The 20,568-nt window shown below is 37.7% G+C and overlaps 1 protein-coding gene across 2 annotated transcripts in view; it reads left to right on the top strand.

Moving 5' to 3' along the window:
* Positions 1 to 20,568, top strand: part of KCNQ5 (potassium voltage-gated channel subfamily Q member 5) — a 584,724-nt gene that overhangs the window by 446,866 nt on the left and 117,290 nt on the right. For both annotated transcript variants that reach the window (XM_012471828.3, XM_012471827.3), the window contains exon 6: positions 14,656 to 14,766. In XM_012471828.3, the coding sequence (XP_012327251.1) occupies positions 14,656 to 14,766 (111 nt within the window). The remainder of the gene's footprint in view (positions 1 to 14,655; positions 14,767 to 20,568) is intronic.

The following is a 20,568-nucleotide window of genomic DNA, read 5'->3' as shown; positions in this document are numbered from 1 at the left end:
GGACATTTTTGTGACTTGTAATTTATTTTTTAATTTTAAAAAGTAAATTTAGCCAGGCACAGTGGCTCCCAAAGTAATCCCAACACTTTGGGAGGCCGAGGTGGGCAGATCATGAGGTCAGGAGTTCAAGACAAGCCTGACCAACATGGTGAAACCCTGTCTTTGTATTTGTAAAAATACAAAGAATTAGCTGGGTGTGGTGGCGCGTGCCTGTAATCCCAGCTACTCAGGAGGCTGATGCAGAACTTATTTCCTTCACTGACTGGCCAGATTAACCAGCACACCTCACTCCCACAAAACATACTGAGGCCTATAGAGCATTAAATGCTCTTTAGTATCCACAGAATTCTGTTCTTAACATTGTTTGAATGCTAGCAAAGAGTCAGAGTGTTCATTACCAGATCTTTTCTTTTTCTTTTCTTTTTTTTTTTTTTTTTTTTTTTTTGAGACAGGGTCTCACTCTGTCGCATAGGCTGCAGTGCAGTGGTGGGATTATGGCTCACTGCAGCCTCAACCTCCCATGTTCAAGCAGTCCTCCCACCTCAGCCTCCTGAGCAGCTGAGATCCCAGGCAGGTGCCACCATGCTTGGCTAATTTTTTACTAATTTTTTGAAGAAACAGAGTCTCACCATGTTGCCCAGGCTGGTCTCAAACTCCTGGGTTCAAGCAGTCTGTCTGCCTCGGCCTCCCAAAGTGCTAGGATTACAGGCATGAGCCACTGCACCCATCCCATTCCCAAACCTTGTTATGCCAGTTGTATTTGTAATTATAATGGCATGGTTTAATTTTATATTATTGCATAAACTGATGACATATGGTACAGAAAGAAAGATGGATGGTTTATGAAAATAGAATGCTTTAGAAAAGCTTGATAAATGCAAAATACTAAATATACTAAAATACCAAAAATACTTTAAAATCAGGGGTGAACACACAACTATGTGGGGGGAAAAATCTTAAATATCTAGGACTTTGTCCTCAGATGACTCCCACAAAAGTTGAGTTCATGTGCCACTAAAAAAAAAAAATAATTAATTTAAAAAAACACTAAAATTAAGGAAAATAAGTGATGCATTATGAGTGAGATTTATGCAAAAATGATAAGGCAGAACCCCAATTGCAGAACACATTCTTCATCCAGAATATTGCATTTATGTGCTTTAGGCTAAAATTAAATATGTAACATATAAGTCTCTTTGTGATTATCTGCATTACTCAGATTTCTTACTAAGCAACCAAGTATCCATCATAGAAGTTTCAATTAAGAAGTCTTCTCTGTGTATTCTCATGTATTAATATATAATATCAGAAAATCACCTCACCAACAGAGAATAACAAGGCTCTCTCATAAGAACATTTACTTTACATTGATTCAACTGCTTTATGGTTCTACTAATTCCCTTGCAACACATTTGCTATGCAGAGTAAAAGTCTGATGTATTGTGATTCACTTTTAACACTGTATATATTAGAAGAGAATTAAATGCTTTGACTCAGGAAGTATCAAAAATATATTAGTACAAAAAGAACCCATTAACCGACCACACTTTAGTTCTTTCTGTCATCCCAAACCCACCCAATCCCTGTCATCCCCACCCACCCACCCAGCCCATATGTAGTTGTGAAGCTCCTCTTGGTTCACCCAAGATGAACAGAGTCACTGGGTTTGATTCCAGCACCGTCACCCATGGGGCTCAACCCTTGTACCCTAATGCCATATGCACATGTAGAACTAGCAGAGAATTACACAACAAAGGGGTGGGGTGTGATGGAAGTATCTTCAAAGGAGCAACTATATTATTTATTTAATGTTGGATTCCCAGTCTAAAGACAGTATAAAGGAGTGTGTTATTTATTTGTTTTTTGTTATAACAGTAATCCATTTTTTCCAAAATTAACTCTGGCCTTTTACCTTCATTCTGCCCACATTACTGTGTTAACTGTATACAGTAAGTAATAATAGCCACCTGCCCTTCTGCCTGGGAATCACTGAGATATGCAGTTTGTAGGCATCTGCAATACAGAGATGATGCGATACAATCGAATAAGTCATCTTGCCATGCCATGCCATTGAGATGCTGCTGGGTTCTTGGAGATCTGTGAGGAGTGTTTCTAGAAAACGAACTGACTGCCTCATCACCCAATTCAATTGTGAAGTCTAGGTGTGATTTCCTCCAACCCCTTAAAGATCACATATGCAGCCTCTCAAGGTTCTCTGAAACATGCTGGTGTTCTAGAATCTCCCCAAGTATTCTGAAGAACTGGTGCCTTTGGGTTCTTATGTGGGCCTGCCTTTCTCTGACCCTGAACCTAAATGAAACTAATCATTATTGGGTTCAACCAGTGAAAAGATTCACAACACTTCTGGAAGGCAGAAAGAAGTTTATTATTTAGCACAAGCATGGGAGAATGAGCACCAAGAGGGCTTCTGCTACTCAGTTCATGTACAAAGGATCAGCTAATAAACATTAGCAGGGCCTTCCAAGTGCTAGGAAAAGAAAATAAACATAATGTAGTTGAACAGTTCCAAGGAGACTCACTGGTACTTCAAGGACAGCTTGACCTGAAAGTCCACAAAAATCAATGAATATCTATGCAGCGCTCATCTAAGGATGGCTTTATCAAATGCAGCTGGTTCTTGCCTTAGAATGTCAAAGCCAGAATCAAGCAGATGGGTCAGTGTGAATACCTGGAGAAGATTCACGTCGTTTTATTGTAAGCACACCTTAAAGACTTCATAATTTTATGTCTAGTGCTACCTTTCTGTTCACATCATGAAACCCAGGTGTCCTCTTTGCATGCACAGAAGGGAAATAATGCATTCTCCAGGCAAAAAACAAAGGAAACCCACACCAACTCCCTCTCTGAGATAGAAGGAGACAAAACTGCCACCCTGTGTCCAGATCCTTCCCAAGCCTGAGCTGACAACAAAATGCCCGTATGCTTTCAACCAGATATCCCTAGCTCCTTTGAAATTAGAGTGGAGGAGGTTTTTGAGGCTGGGGGTTCAGTTGCTGGCTATTCAGGTTCCTTGCACTCAGTGAAATGTCATCATCCTGGAAGCCTGAACCAGAGCGTAGGGAGAAAGTGGGCAGAGTCGTTGCCCACCCCCAGAGGAACTCCAGAGTGCTGCTCTCAGATTTCACAGCCTTCTATTCTCCCCCACAAACCACCCCTGTAAGAGAAAGGGGCAACCCTCAATTCAGAATGAAAGAAAGTAGGCCCTCTTTTCTACTCAAGATAAAACACAGCACATTGTCACTTGGCTATGTCCCATTCTTCAGAGTTAGAGGCAGTGGTTTAAAACCCACTCCCTGAGCACTGGGCCAAGCAAATGTATTACTGGAATGAAAAGCAAAGCAAACCATGAAATGGAACATTTTTGCTGTGACCAAACCATGAAAGTTCTTCTTCAGTCTATTATTAATAAACCGATGTAAAAGGATTAAGCTGTCTTTCAGAAAAAGGGTAGACTAAAATCTGTCCCACATATATAAAGATTGAGAATAAAATTGAGCTGGGAATTTTTTTCTGCATTCTCAAGGAATTCTTTTGAGAATCCCGTATTAATACTGCTGGTGACATGTGATTAATTTGGCTCCTGTAAAGTTCTACTACAAATTCCCTCTCTCTGACATTGGATCAGCTCTTCCAACCAGCAAACCTCTTATTAACCTGTCCTTGACCCCTTCTCAGACCTTCACAGCCCGAAGCCTTTTTGCCTGTTCCAAGCCTCTGACTCCCCACATGTGACCCTCCCTTCTTGTCTATAACTGAAAGGACAGACATAAGCATTCCTAATCCTTCCCTCCACTCACGCTGAGGCCACATCATACCCCCACCATGGAAGCGCTGTCCTTTCACGCTGCCTGGACTAACCCCTCCAACTGTGCCCTTAACCCGGTTCCTTCTTGGCTACTTTACTCCATCATGATGCTGCCACCCCTTTCCTCTTCAGTCTCACCCTCTCTGCAAACGTGCACAAGTACATCCTGGAAAGCCCCCCCTCAGGTCAGAGATTCCTGGGAGTTCTTGCCCTCTACTTCTCACTCCAGTTGCTGCCAATGTTCTTGAAAGTATTATTCATTTATTTATTTAATATTTAGTGAGTTCCTCTTACTTTGTGGCAAGCATTATGCTAGATGTTAGGGAGATAAAGAGTAAGTCAAGGTTCCGCTTTCTAGTTAAGAAAATAAGAATCCCTACCCAAAGAAAAATACAACACACTACCACTCATGTTAAGCGTTATGAAGAAATAAGGAGCTGAATAGAGAGTAATCAGAGACCCCACTGAATATAGGTAGAGAAGACCTCTCCAGTGAGGATAAGACCTGAAGGATGAAAAGGAGCCCTGGGAAGAGTGAGGAAAACAGCAATTCCAGCTGAGGGAACAGCTCGTGCAAAGACCCTGAGGCAGAAAGATCCTGGCTTGTTTGAGGAGCTGAAAGGCCACTGCCATTAAAGTGCAGTGACCAAGGGTAAAATCAGGATGATCTTAGAGAGGTAGGCAGAGACAGCTTAGTAGCTTAGAGTTTATTTTTAATTCAACAGGTAACCATTTAAGGATTTTTAGATAGAAATAAGAAAATGATACCCCTTGCAGGTATATCATGAAGGAACTGGAGGAAAGCAAAAGCAGAGAGAGCAATTAAGAGGCTACTGTAGCAGCCTGGTCTACCATGGTGGCAGCAAAGACAGAGAAAAGGTGGTGAATTTGCAAAAATTTAAGGAGATAAAATCAACAGGACTTGCTGATTCACTGAGGAGAGTGAGGGAAATGAATAATTAGGATGATTCTGAGGCTTCTGACATGAGCAACTGGATAAATTGGTGGCTCTTGGTTAAGACAGGAAGGAATACATTTGGTAGAAATAAGAGTTCTGTTTAAAACACATTAAGTTTAAATGACTGTGTGACATCTAAATGGAACTGTCAACTGCAGATATGTGAATTGGGAGCTCAGAAAAGTGGCCTGGCCTAGAGGTATAAATTTGGCATGTTTAGCATAAAAGTGGTATTTATATCTATGAGAACATTTAAGACCACCAGGAAAGAGAGAAAAAAAAGGGGGATAGAAAAAGGAAAATCTAAGAAGAATAAAATTCTTAAAAGAAGAAAAAGATCTAGAACCAAACCTTAGAATCCAGTGTCCAAAGGTTGAAAAGGATAAGAGGAGCCACAGAAAAAGAGCCACTAAGGATATAAAGAGAAAACCATGCAAGTGAAGATAGAAGATTGCTTCCAGGAAGGCCTGGTCAGCTGAGCTAAATGCTTCCGAAAGGTCTGGCATCATAGAGTTTGTCTCCATCTTTTTCATTTCTGCTTCTGAATTGTTCCCCCTCTTTCAAAGCCCCAGACAGGTAAGGGGCATGACCAGAGCAACCAGTTTCTCAGTGATAGCCAGTGACCACCTATCTCCACCATATTCAGTGTCTTTCTCAATGCTCACTTTCCTTCCTTCCTTCCTTCCTTTTCTTCCCTACCTACCTCTCTCTCTCTTTCTTTCTTTTTCCTTCCCTCCTTCTTGCCTACTTGCCTTCCTTCCTTCCTCCTTTCTTTTCTTTTCTTTCTTTTTAAGACAAAGTTTCACTCTTGTTGCCCAGGCTGGAGTGCAATGGCATGATCTTGGCTCCACCTCCTGGGTTCAATCAATTATCCTGCCTCAGCCTCCTGAGTAGCTGGGATTACAAGCGCCCGCCACCACACCTGCCTAATTTTGTATTTTTAGTAGTGACAGAGTTTCACTGTGTTGGCCAGGCTGGTCTTGAACTCCTGGCCTCAAGTGATCCATCTACCTCAGCCTCCCAAAGTGCTGAGATTACAGGCATGAGCCACAGCACCTGTCCCTGTTGTCCTTGCTTTCTATTAGCCTGTGACATCAAGGATTACCTGGTCCTTTGTGAAACTCTCCATTCTCTATTGAGTTTCCATTTATATAACCCTTTCCTGATTGTCCTACTTTTGAAAAGCTTTTGAAAAGCATGATATCCAAAGACATTCTTCTCTGACTTTCCTTTCCCTTCCACTCCTTAAATGTCTGTGTTTCTTGAGGTGTCCCTGGATCCCTTCTGTGTACTTTTTATAATGTCAGTTATGTACATAGCTTTAACAATCACCCTATACCTGATTCTAAAACCCAAATCTCATGCCAAACCCAATTTCTGTCTCAGGACTTAAGCTCTCATTCTCAGTTTCCTGCTAGACATTTCTGCACTAGTCATACTGACATTTTAAAAAACATTATTTGCAAAACCAAAATCTTCACCTTTGCTCTAAAACCTTCTTTTTCATTATCATATTTTTATTTATGGTGCAACCATCTTTCCACTTGAAATTTTCACATTGTTGACTTAGTCTTTCCCTTTACCTCAATCAATAAATTTATTTCTGTTGAACTTCCTAAACATTTCTCTTTACTCTCCACTCTTGTATAGTGTCTTAACTGGTCTCTTCATCTCTCATTTCTTCCTATTTTAATCTCTCCTGTACATTTGCTGCCATAATTTCAGCTTCTAAAAGCACCACTCTGATCACATTATGTACTTTGCTTACAAAAACCTTCCATCAGTATTTCTGGGCTGCAAAACAGAGAGCAGAATCCTTATCCCACCCGCAAGGCTTTCATTCCTTTATTCAGTAAATATATATTGAGTGACTACTGTATGCCAGTCACTGTGCAAGGTTCTTGGATTCAGCAGTGAGTAAGATGAAGTACCAACCCACATGCAATTTACTTTCTAGTTGGGAAGGCAAACAATAAACAATTAATTTAATCAGTATATAATATTATTTCAGGTATTGATACATTCTGTGAATAAAGATGAGCACAATAAGGATTTAGGAAACAATTGGGAGGAAAGTAGCATATTTTGTTGTTTTTTTGTGAGTTTTTTTTGTCTTTATGAGAAATGACATTATTATACAGTGTCCCCCAGTGATTTTTTTTTCCATAAGTTAATGGGGAACAGGTGGTATTTGGTTACATGAGTAAGTTCTTTAGTGGTGATTTGTGAGATTTCGGTGTACCCATCATCCAAGCAGTATACACTGCACCTGATTTGTGGTCTTTTATCCCTCACCTCCTTCCCACCCTTTCACCCTGAGTCCCCAAAGTCCATTCTGACATTCTTATGCATTTGGTTCCCCATAACTTAGCTCCCACCTATGAGTGAGAACATAGGATGTTTAGTTTTCCATTCCTAAGTTACTTCACTTAGAATAATAGTCTCCAATCTCATCCAGGTCACTGCAAATGCCATTAACTCATTCCTCTTTATGGCTGAGTAGTATTCCATCATGTATATATATTCCACAGTTTCTTTATCCACACATTGATTAATGGGCATTTGGGTTGGTCTCACGTTTTTGCAATTGTGAATTGTGCTGCTATAAACATGCATGTGCAAGTGTCTTTTTCATATAATGACTTCTTTTCCTCTAGGGAGATACCCAGTAATGAAACTGCTAGATCAAATCGTAGTTCTGCTTTTAGTTTTGTAAGAAATCTCCACACTGTTTTCTATAGTGGTCATGCTAGTTTACATTCCTACACCAGCAGTGTAGATGCATTCCCTGTTCACCACATCTCCACCAATATCGAATGTTTTTCAATTTTTTTATTATGGCCATTTTTGCAGGACTGAGGTGGTATCACATTGTGGTTTTGATTTGCATTTTTTTGATCATTAGTGATGTTGAGGATTTTTTGTTTCCTGGCTATTCGTATATCATCTTTTGAGAATTGTCTGTTCATGTCCTTAGCCCACTTTTTCATGGGATTGTTTGGGGGTTTTTTGTTGTTGTTGTTGATTTGTTTGAGTTCATTGTAGATTCTGGATATTAGTCGTTTGTCAAATGTATAGATTGTGAGGATTTTCTCCCACTCTGTGGGTTGTCTGTTTACTCTGCTGACTGTTCCTTTTGCTGTGCAAAAGCTCTTTAGTTTAATTAAGTCCCAGCAATTTATCTTCGTTGTTATTGCATTTGCTTTTGGATTCGTGGTCATGAAATCCTTGCCTAAGTCAATCTGTAGAAGGGTTTTTTTCAAGGTTATCTTAAAGAGTTTTTATAGTTTCAGGTTTTATATTTAAGTCCATAATCCGTCTTGAGTTGATTCTTGTTTAAGGTAAGAGATGAGGATCTAGTTTCATTCTCCTACATGTGGCTTGCCAATTATCCCAGCACCATTTGTTGAAAAGGGCATCCTTTCCCCCACTTTATGTTTTTGTTTACTTTGTTGAAGATCAGTTGGCTGTAAGTATTTGGGTTTATTTCTGGATTCTTTATTCTGTTCCGTTGGTCTATATGCCTAATTTTATTCCAATACCATGCTGTCTTGGTGACTATGGCCTTATTAGTTTGAAATCAGGTAATGTGATGCCTCCATTTTTTTTTTTTTTTTTTTTTCTCACTTTGGCTATGTGGGCTCTTTTCTGGTTCCATATGAATTTTATCATTGTTTTTTCTAATTCTGTGAAGAACGATGGTGGTATTTTGATGGAAATTATGTTGAATGTTTAGATTGCTTTTGACAGTATGATCATTTTCACAATACTGATTCTACCCATCTGTGAGCATGGGATATGTTTCCATTTGTTTGTGTCATCTACGATTTCTTTCAGAAGTGTTTTGTAGTTTTTCTTATAGAGATGTTTCACGTCCTTGGTTAGGTGTATTTCTAAGTATTTTTTTTCTTTTTTCTTTTATCTTCTTTTTTTTTTTTTTTTTTTTGCAGCTATGGTAAAAGGGTTGAGTTCTTGATTTGATTCTCAGCTTGGTCACTGTTGGTATATAGAGGAGATACTGATTTGGGTACATTAATTTTGTATCCAGAAACTTTGCTGAATTCTTTTATTAGTTCTAGGAGCTTTCTGGAGGAGTCTTTAGGGTTTTCTAGGTAAATGATCATGTCATCAGCAAACAGTGGCAGTTTGACTTCCTCTTTACTGATTTGGATGCCCTTTATTTCTTTCTCTTTTCTGATTGCTCTGGCTAGGACTTCCAGTACTATGTTGAAGAGGAGTGATGAGAGTGGGCATCCTCGCCTTGTTTTCAGAGGGAATGCTTTCAACTTTCCTCATTCAGTATTATGTTGGCTGTGTGTTTGTCATAGATAGTTTTATTACACTGAGGTATATCCTTTGTGTGCCAGTTTTGCTGAGAGTTTTAATCATAGAGGGATTCTGGATTTTGTTGAATGCTTTTCTGCATCTGTTGAGATGATCATTTGATTTTGGATTTTACATCCTAACTTAACGTGCAGCTTAAGTACTTGAGTGGAAAGCTAGGACCTATGATCAGGGATTATTCTCAAGGATAGACCAGGATAGAACATATGTAAGGCCACAAAACAAGTCTTAAGACATTCAAAAAATTGAAATAATATCAAGTATCTTCTCTGACCACAATGGAATGAAACCAAAAATCAGTAACAAGACAAAATTTGAAAACTATACAAATACATGTAAATTAAACAATATGCTCCTGAATGACAAATGGGTCAATGAAGAGCTTAAGAAGGAAATTGAAAAATTTCTTAAACAAATGATAATGGAAACACAACATATCAAAACCATTGAGATACAGCAAAGGGAGTACTAAAAGGGAAGTTTATAACTATAAGTGTTTACATCAAAAAAGAAGAAAAACTTCAAATAATCTATTATGCAACCTCCAAGAGCAAACCAAACCCAAAGTTAGTAGAAGAAAGGAAATAAAGATCAGAGCAGAAAGAAATAAAATTAAAACAAAGAAAATAATACAAAAGCTCAACAAAAGAAAAAGTTGTTTTTTGAAAAGATAAACAAAAATGACAAACTTAGCCAGACTAAGAAAAAAAGAGAGAAGACCCTGATAAATAAAATCAGAGATGAAAAAGGAGACATTGCAATTGATACTGCAGAAATTCAAAGGATCATTAGAGGCTACTGTGAGCAACTATATACCAATAAATTAGAATACTTAGAAGAAATGGACAAATTCCTATGTGCATGCAACCTACCAACATTGAACCATGAAGAAACCAAAACCTGAATAGATCAATAACAAGTAATGAGATTGAAGCCATAATAAAAGTCTCCCAGCAAAGAAAAACCTGGGACCTGATGGCTTTACTGTTGAATTCTACCAAACATTGAGAGAAGAACTAATACCAATTCTGCTCAAACTACTCCAAAAAGTAGAGGAGGAATGAATACTTCTAAACTCATTCTATGAGGCCAGTGTTACCCTAATACCAAAACCAGAGAAAAATGCATTAAAAAAAGAAAACTACAGGCCATTATCCCTAATGAATATTGATGCAAAAATCCTCAACAAAATATTAGCAAGTTGAATTCAGCAACACATTGAAACGATCATCCGTCATGACTGAATGAGATTTATCCCAGGGATGCAAGGATGGTTTCTTGTGTATTTAGAACACAACAAAGATGCTCATTTTCTCCACCGTTATTCAACATAGTACTGAAAGTCCTAGCTAGAGCAATCAGAGAAGAGAGAGAAATAAGGGGCATCCAAATTGGGAGGGAAGAAGTTAATTCATCCTTGTTTGCAGATAATAGAATCTTATATCTGGAAAAACCTAAAGTCCCCATCAAAAACCTATTAGAACTGATAAACAAATTCAGTCAAGTTGTAGAATATAAAATCAACATACAAAGATCAGTAGCATTTCCATATGCCAACTGCGAACAATCTGAAAAAGAAATTGAGAAAATAATTCCATTTCAATAGCTACAAATAAAATTAAATACCTAGGAATTAACCAAAGAAGTGAAAGATCCCTACAAAGAAAACCGTAAAACACTAATGAAAGATATTGAAGAGAAAAATGAAAAGATCTTTCATGTTCATGGATTAGAATAATCATTATTGTTAAAATGGCCATACTTCTCAAAGCATTCTACAGATTCAGAGCAGTTCCTATCAAGAATACCAATGACGGCCGGGCGCGGTGGCTCAAGCCTGTAATCCCAGCACTTTGGGAGGCCGAGACGGGTGGATCACGAGGTCAAGAGATCGAGACCGTTCTGGTCAACATGGTGAAACCCCGTCTCTACTAATACAAAAAATTAGCTGGGCATGGTGGCGCGTGCCTGTAATCCCAGCTACTCAGGAGGCTGAGGCAGGAGAATTGCCTGAACCCAGGAGGCGGAGGTTGCGGTGAGCCGTGATCGCGCCATTGCACTCCAGCCTGGGTAACGAGCGAAACTTCGCCTCAAAAAAAAAAAAAAAAAAAAAAAAAGAATACCAATGACATTCTTCATATAAATAGAAAAAAAATCCGAAAATTTATATGGAGCCAGAAAAGACCCAGAATAGCCAAGGCTATCCTAAGCAAAAGGAGAAAAACTGGAGGAATCACATTACCTGACTTCAAATTATACTACAGAGATATAGTAACCAAAACAGAATGGTACTGGCATAAAAACACACATTGACCAATGGTACAGAAGAGAGAACCCAGAAACAAATCCTTATATCCACAGTAAACTCATTTTTGAAAAAGTACCAAAAACATGCAATGAGGAAAGGACAGTCACTTCAATAAAAGGTTCTAGGAAAATTGGGTATCCATATGCAGAAGAATGAAATTAGACCACTATCCCTTGCCATATGGAAAAAAAAATCAAATCAAAATGGGATTAAAGACTTAAATCTAAGACCTCAAACTGTGAAACTACTACAAGAAAACATGAAGGAAACTCTCTAGGACATTGCACTGGGCACAGATTTCTTGAGTAATAGCCCATAAGCACAGGCAACCAAAGCAAAAATGAACAAATGGGATCACATCACATGAAAAAGCTTCTGCACAGCAAAGGAAACAATCAACAAAATGAAGAGACCACCCACAGAATGGGAGAAAATATTTGCAAATTATCTATCTGACAAGGGATTAATAACCGGAAAATATAAGGAGCTCAAACAACTGTATAGGAAAAAATATAATAATCCAGTTTTAAAATGTGCAAAAGATCTAAATAGATATTTCTCAAAGATGACATTACAAACCACAAACAGGTATATGAAAAGGTGCTCAATATAATTAATCATCAGAGATATGCAAATCAAACTACAATGAGATATCATCTCACTCCAGTAAAAATGGCTTTTATCCAAAAGACAGGCAATAACAAATGCTGGCAAGGATGTGAAGAAAAGGGAACCCTTGTACACTGTTGGTAGGAATGTAAATTACCATAGCCACTATGGAGAAGAGTTTGGAGGTTCCTCATAAAAAAAAAAAAAAGGGGCTACCATATGATCCAGCAATCGCACTGCTAGGTATATACCCAAAATAAAGGAAATCAATATATCAAAGAGATATCTGCACTCCCATGTTTATTGCAGCACTATTCATAATGGCTAAGATTTGGAAGTCACCTAAGCATCCATCAACAGACAGATAAAGAAAATATGGCATGTATACACAATGGAGTACTATTCAGCCATTAGAAAGAATGAGAGACTATCATTTGCAACAACATGGATGCAAATGGAGCTCATTTTGTTAAGTGAAATAAGCCAGGCAGAGAAAGACAAACTTCATATGGTCTCATTTATTTTTGGAAGCTAAAAATTAACAGTTGAACTAAAATAGAGAGTAAAATGATAGCTACCAGAGTGTGAGAAAAGTAGTGGAGAAAGTGAGCAAGGAGAGAAGTGGAGATGGTTAGTGGGCACAAAAAAAAAAAACCAGAGTGAATAACATCTAGTATTTGGAAGTACAACAGGTGACTGTAGTCGATCATAATTTAATTGTACATTTTTAAATAATTAAGAGTATGATTGGATTGTAACACAAAAGTTAAATGCTTGAGGTGATGGATACCTCATTTACCCTGATATCATTATTACATATTGCATGCCTGTATCAAAATATCCCATGTACCTCATAAATATATATACCTACCATGTACCCACAAAAATTAAAACTTATTAATAAATTATTTGATTTAAAAAAACAAGGATGCCCACTTTTGCCACTTCTATTCAATGTAGTAGTGGAAGTCCTTGCCAGAGCAGTTAGACAAGAGAAAGAAATATAAGGCATCCAAATAAGAAAGGAAAAAGGAAATTGTTGCTGTTTGCTGACAACATAATCTTTTTTTTAACATAATCTTGTATATGGAAAACTCTAAATATTCCAGGAAAAAAAACTGCTAGAATAAATAAATTCAGTACAGTTGCAGGAAAAAAGGAAATTTTTGCTGTTTGCTGACAACATAATCTTTTTTTTTTTTTTAACATAATCTTATATTTGGAAAACTCTAAATATTCCAGGAGAAAAAACTGCTAGAACAAATGAATTCGGTACAGTTGCAGGATACAAAATTAACACCACAAAAATCACTAGCATTTCTATATACCAACAGCAAACTTTCTAAAAAAGAAATCAAGAGAACAATCCTATTTACAGTAGCTACAAAAAATAAAATACTTAGGAATCAATTTAACAAGGTGCTGAAAGACCTGTACATTGTACTCTATAAAATATTAATAAAATAAATTGAAGAAGTCACTAATCCTTCTCTTTTTTTTTTTGCTTTTTTTTTTTTTTTGAGATGGAATTTCGCTCTTGTTACCCAGGCTGGAGTGCAATGGCGCAATCTTGGCTCACCGCAACCTCCGCCTCCTGGGTTCAGGCAATTCTCCTGCCTCAGCCTCCCAAGTAGCTGGAACTACAGGCGTGTGCCACCACGCCCAGCTAATTTTTTTGTATTTTTAGTAGAGACGGGGTTTCACCATGTTGACCAGTATGGTCTCGATCTGTTGACCTCGTGATCCACCTGCCTCAGCCTCCCAAAGTGCTGGGATTATAGGCATGAGCCACCGCACCCCACCCACTAATCCTTTTCAAATCCACCATGCCCCAGTCCAGCTGAACAACTCGTACATTTCAGAAACTACTCTATGTGTTCTCACTGTTCTGCAGCTAGCCACCTCTTTCACCTCCTTAGGTCACCTTGTTTATCATTTCTGCTTCTCAAAATGTTAATCCTCCTTCAAAGCCCAAGTGTGATGGCATCTCCCTAGTCAAGAGCTCCCTCAATACCTCAAGCTTATCATAACTAATCTCTTCCTTGAATTTCCATAGCAGATTATTTGTACCTTCATCATAATACCTGTCTCATCCTATTTTGTGTTTTAATTATTCATGTGTGACATATTTCTCTTATTAGGCCATAAGTATCTTAGGACAAGAACTATGCCCTCATTTTTGTTCCACTACAAATCTTATCACATACCTTGCACACAACAGACCTTCAGGAAATGCCTGCCAATGTAATGAATGGACACTCTAAATTAACATAAATTATTATTTTGTGTACTGACCCAGTCCTAAATCCACAGTGCTATCATTTCTGTATCACTGATGGTTATCCACTTACTTAAATAACCTTTCTTTGAATACACTTAGAAAAGATGGAAAACTGTGTTATAAGGGAGGAACAAGTATGTAGGTTATTCTTTTCCTTAAACAAAGAGAAGTTCTGTTATGCGTCATGGAAAATTAAAGCACAGTAATAAAAAGCACCAACAAGATTTGTTGAATAATGATTTAGTGGAAACGTTGCTTGCCTCCTGATCATAGGTCCTAACTTTCCTCTCAAGTACTTAAGCTGCACGTTCTATTTATTTTGTTTCTAGATTACATTGACAACTATTGGCTATGGAGACAAAACTCCCCTAACTTGGCTGGGAAGATTGCTTTCTGCAGGCTTTGCACTCCTTGGCATTTCTTTCTTTGCACTTCCTGCCGTGAGTATCTTTGCACCAATAAACCAGTTTAAATTAGGTCTTAGAGACTTATTAGAGTGAACTCTCACAAATTGGTATGCTTGGGAACATATCTATATCATTTACAAATATAATTTTTCTTATATAATGTTGACTTCTCTAAATATATCTACTTGGATAATTTATAAACTATGATCTTCCCTTGGAGACACTTAACCTGAGACTTTATTTAATATTGGCTCATATTCTGTGACCAAATAATAATTCAGATGACTCACTTTTTAGGCAACATGCTACTAAGACATTTAAAATATTTGCAAAGATGTAAAGCTATCTTTTTTTAAAACTGATCCTTCCAATTTGGTTTATAATGTGTGCTACTTAAGAGATGGATATGCACAGTGGAGTGTTTTTCTCTTCAGATCCATTTGAGTGAAAAGCATATGACCTTAAAGGGTGTTAAACATGGCAGATGATTTATTCATTGTGTCATCATCATTGATTTTTTTAATGAGCAGTTTCTGTATCTTATCAGAATAAAGGGCACATTAATCTGCCCCCAAGCTTCTGATTATTTTCCCTTCAGTGAATGAAGCCTGCCTTTCTGATCATTTTATTCTCTTGTGTCTTTAAAGGCAGCTGTTCAAAATATGACAGTTTGCCCCCATTTCCAAGTTCTTGCTTTTTTTTATTCCACCTTGGGTGGGGAAGGAGGAGCCAACCAAAAGGAGAGTTAAGGCGGTGGCAGCTGGAGTGCTTAAGGAAAATAGTTCCAGTCTTGCTGCAGACACAGCTCAAGCTATACCAGCGAAAGACCCCAGAGCACCTCTTCAAAGCTCTTTTAGCTCATGGGGCTTCTCCTGAGCCTGTTAATGAGTACAGAGGACACCCTTGTCCCACCAGTGCCCAACTCTAGATTCACCAGATGGTTCTGCCTCAGAACACTCAAAATCACAGAAAGACTGAAAAGTCCATGTGTATGCTTGGGTACTAGACCTCAGTTTGAATTACATTTTTATCACGTACTAACTCTATGACTGCTTTAGTTTACTAGGGCTGCCTTAACAAGTACCACAGACTAGGTGGCTTAAACAATAGAAATGTATTGCCTCACAGTTCCCAAGGCTAGAAGTCCAAAATCAAAGTGTTGAGAAGCCATGAGAGCCATGAAGGAAGGATGTGTTCCAGGCCTCTCTCCTTGGGTTATAGATGACTCTTATTCCTGTGTCTTCATGTCATCTGTGTCCAAATTTCTACTTCTTATAAGAACATCAGTCATATTGGATTACGGTCCATCCTAATGAACTTGTTTTAAATTGATTACCTCTGTAAGGACCCTATTTTCAAACAAGGTCACATTCTGAGGTCATGGGGATTAGGACTTCAACATAGGAATTTTGAAAGGACACAGTTTAGCCCGAACAGTGACCCTGAACAAGTTTCTTTTTTATTAGAATGGAAGAAGAATTATTGAGCCCAGAGAAATTTTGTGCAGACCAATGCAATAATGTAAGTCAAGTGCTTGTCATGAAGAGAACTCAATAAATGTTACTTCCCTTTACCAGGATGAATCTAGAAATACATGTTTCCTGGAACAAAATGATGAAATCAAGGAGAGTCAAAAAAAACAAAAATCTTATGTATCCAAGGCAACTTCATCTGGCAATCTCAACAATTCAGAACAGAGAAGAGATTCACTCAATAATCAGATTCCCTACAGGAAAATACCTTTAGAAACAGTACAACACAGTCTTGAGTTTTTTCCAAAAATAATGGCAAAAAATAATTGCAGCTTTTGTGTTTATATTTATCCTGAGGCCACATTTATAGCAACCTCTATGATTCAGTGAAAAACTGTGAAAGGAGGTAGGCAACCTCTGGTTTGTTGAAATAGACAACAGTGTGTGTTCTGTCCTCATAGGAGAGCCACTTGAGATCTAATTCATAACCTAGTCTTCATTCCTAGAAAATTCTGATAAACTCACATATATGGTTTCACAATTCTTTGAAGATTATAAGCAACAAATACAGAGGAAACTGATAGAAAAAACACTGCAACAGAAAGAAATGGTAAAAGACCAACAGCAAAGGAGGGGAAAGGAAATCTGTGAGTAGCAAGGAGACATAAATGTTCAAAATGTGTATCTTGTCGTAAGGTGGTCAGTAAAAATAAAATAAAAAGATCAAACAAAATGTGTAAAGATCTAGGGCCAATTAGTGTTAGGGTCAACACTCCTCTGGAAGTAGGCTGCATCCAGCACAGCAAAAAGCCAGTCCCCATAAGGAAACTCTGCACTATCACAGGGAGGTTAAATATGTCACTGGTTAAGTTAAAGGTCAGAGACTAAGTAGTCGTTCTTGGAAATGTTTCCAATAAAGTAAGTATGAAATTTTTATATATAAATTAAATTAATACAAATTAAATTAAATTGGAAATCTGAAAATTTTGCTTTCATAGAAAAGAACATTTCTTAACAATGCCAAGAAAAGTAACCGTTACTATAGATCTTTTACTGAAATCTCACGATATTTTCTGAGTCCTCATTTATTAAATGAAAGACTAAATGGTCCATATATACCTTTAGAAAAAAACAAGGTGGCCGCAGATTTTATTATATCCTGTGTACCTGCCAGCCAATAGTGTTGTCTGATTTAAATTTAGGAAGACAAATTGGTATTTTGCTGAGAAAGCTTGAGGGCAATTGTGGGCTGCCCCTGTGTAGGGTTCCTCTTACCCAGGACACCTGAGAACCAAGAAAGAAAAGAGCCTTTCTCCATCTTACCCTCAAAGCAGAAGGGCTGTCCTGTACATCACAGAGTCACACAAGCCACCCTTCCGAAGCTCCACTGTGGGGTCACTTCCCATGGTGCCCCTCCATCTCAGGGCTAATGAGCTCACAGAAGCAGCCCCAGCCTCTCTGTGTTACCCTGATAAGCAGTTCTTTCTCCTCTTTAGGGTGCTCCCTTTTCTGCTAGATTTTCCTGCTAAGAGTATCTTTTCATTGATGAAGAAATTGAGTTTTATAGAGACTGAATTTCTTGAGACCTCCAGCTAGTAAATTCAGTGCAAGAACTAGTTCTGTTTGACTCAAGATATTAACCACTCAATTAAAAAAAAATAGCCACTGTAATCATTAACCATATTAACTAAATGTAATTATTGCAGATAATAAAATGTTAACAACCATTTCAAAAATAGGGTATCTTTCAGCATAGCCTTTGCTATGTTTGGGTTACAAATTAGGTTCATTTAATCCAGAAGATAATGAAGGGTAAATATTTTTTAGGCCAAAATGTATTTCTTCTGTACTTGGTGTTTATGTAGCAGTTCTCAGCAAAGTGCTGAATTGTAAAACCTAAAATATTAAGTCTTGTTGTCTTAGAAAATGAATTAAAACAAAACTCAATGTCTAAGAATTTACATCTATTGGTGTCAATATTTGGAGGGATGACACATGTGTTCAAAGCTTAAGCCATGTTTTATGTGTGTATATATATAATAGACTTTATTTTCACAGACTTCTATTTAGGTGCACTGAGCTGTGTACTAAGAGAGAGGTGGAAAAAAATTGGAAAAGAGCCATTATGAGACAATAAGCAGACCTGGTTTAATAACTGCTATAATGTACAGTCTGGCGCAAGAGATGCGTAGCAAACATTTGCCATTCACTAATATGTTTCCGAGCAATGCCAATTTGATTTTCAGCACATTTTAGATTGTTTGGCAGATGATAGATTTGTGCTATGTAGGGCCTGTCTTTATTTTCCAAAGGGTATTAAACTCTGAACCTCATTTGCACATAGTAAGTGCTCAAAATGGTAGCTAGGACTGTTAATTCAATGTCTACAAAATCTGAATTATGCTTCATACAAGTGGATTATACACATATATGCATATAAATGCATGTATATATAATATATATTATAAATATATGCTAGAAATTCTAACATTCATATTCTCTTACATGTCTACACTTTATGAAAAGTAATATTAAAGGTAAAATAAAAGAATCTTTCCTAAATGATCTTAAATAGCAGAAAAAAAATTAGAAGTTACAAATGACTTAAGTTGTTCTGGATTTAGAAATGGAGGGGCACTTTTATAACTCCTAAATGGAGGGAAACGTTGTTTAAATCTATAAAGCAGATCACAGAGACCAGGTTTTTATAAAGCTGAGTTTGTACAATCACAACCTGTATCAGATGGAGATCTTAGACAGTGTAAGACAGTCACTGAAAAAGAGAGATGAAAAACAGAACCTATGATGTAATTTCTAATTTCATAGTACAGTCATTTATACTAATTAATAATGGAGTAGATCATTGCTCATGAATAGCAAATAGTATTATTAGACCACTGTGTATTTTAAACATGATTGCATTACTTATTGTCTGGTTATTGTCACAGATGTACTCAGAATTATGGAATCTCAAGATAAGAAGGAAGGTTAAAGGCTATCTAGAGCCCAAAAATATCTCAGCCAAGTTGTTATTCAGCTGAGACTTAACACCTTCTAAAGATGAAAAACCCACCGCCTCTCCAGGCAGCTTATGGCATCTTTGAACCATCTTTGAACTACTCTAAAAATATAAAGAAAAGAAAAACAACCATTCCTTACCTGTGGCACGTAACTGACTTAGTGCTTATAAAATGTTCATCTATAACCTAAGGGTTAGACTCCTTGAAGTTTAATAAAAAGCTAATAATTTATAGCTAGCAAGTAAAATCCACAGACTTGAAAGCAGCAGAGCTCCCAGTCTCATGCCAATAAAGTCAAGAGTTATAGACAAAGCCCAGAAACTGAATTTAGCAAGCTCCAAAAGTCAACCCAAGGCTGAGACAAAGCATCTTGTTTTCACAAATGTTAGTAGACCAGAACAAATTGAAGAGTGGGGAACATCAGACATCAGAATTTTGGCAGATCAAGATGATAAGCAGAAGGAAAACAAACTGGCCAAAAACTAACGTAAACCTAGAAGGGAATACTAATCTTACTAATCCCAAAAACTGAGTAGGTGAACCAAAATCAAAAAGACAAGGAGTGGTAAAAGTATGAATTAAAATGGAAATGTGCTTTGCAATGATCCTTGTTCTTGTCTCTATTATACAAATGGGCAAAATAGAAAATCTTCTACTGTGTGTCTTCAAAACTGGGTATTCCCTTCCTCCTCCATTTTACTTTTCTTTTAGTAGGTGTAGAGTTATAACACTATAAAGAACTACAGCTGGGACAGATTGTATACAGTCCTCTCTCCTCCATTTCATGGATAGAGAATATAACTTTTTTTTTTTTATTGTAATGTGGCACAGGACTATATTTATTTATTTATTTATTTATTTATTTATAATTGCATTTTAGGTTTTGGGGTACATGTGAAAAACATGCAAGGTTGTTGCATAGGTGCATACGTGGCAGTGTGATTTGCTGCCTCCCTCCCCTTCACCTATATCTGGCGTTTCTCCCCATGCTATCCCTCCCCAACTCCCCACTCCCCCGCTGTCCCCCCCACTCCCGCCCAACAGACCCCCATGTATAGTGCTCCCCTCCCTGTGTCCATGTGTTCTCCTTGTTCGACACCCGCCTATGAGTGAGAACATGTGGTGTTTGATTTTGTGTTCTTGTGTCAGTTTGCTGAGAATGATGGTTTCCAGGTTCATCCATGTCCCTACAAAGGACGTGAACTCCTCGTTTTTTATGGCTGCATACTTTTAAAGTCTCATCAAAGTGCTAGACGTATTCCGACATTCACAGCAGTGAGACTTTAACTCCCCCAGATTTAAAATCCAGCTCCGTCCCAAGCTGAAATTCATGTTCTCTACCT

Source organism: Aotus nancymaae, unplaced genomic scaffold (genome assembly GCF_030222135.1).
Source record: "Aotus nancymaae isolate 86718 unplaced genomic scaffold, 86718_ANA_hifiasm-v0.15.2.pri h1tg000040l, whole genome shotgun sequence".
Lineage (NCBI taxonomy): Eukaryota > Metazoa > Chordata > Mammalia > Primates > Aotidae > Aotus > Aotus nancymaae.
Note: the sequence above shows the minus strand (reverse complement) of the source record. Positions and strands in the feature narration are given on the sequence as shown.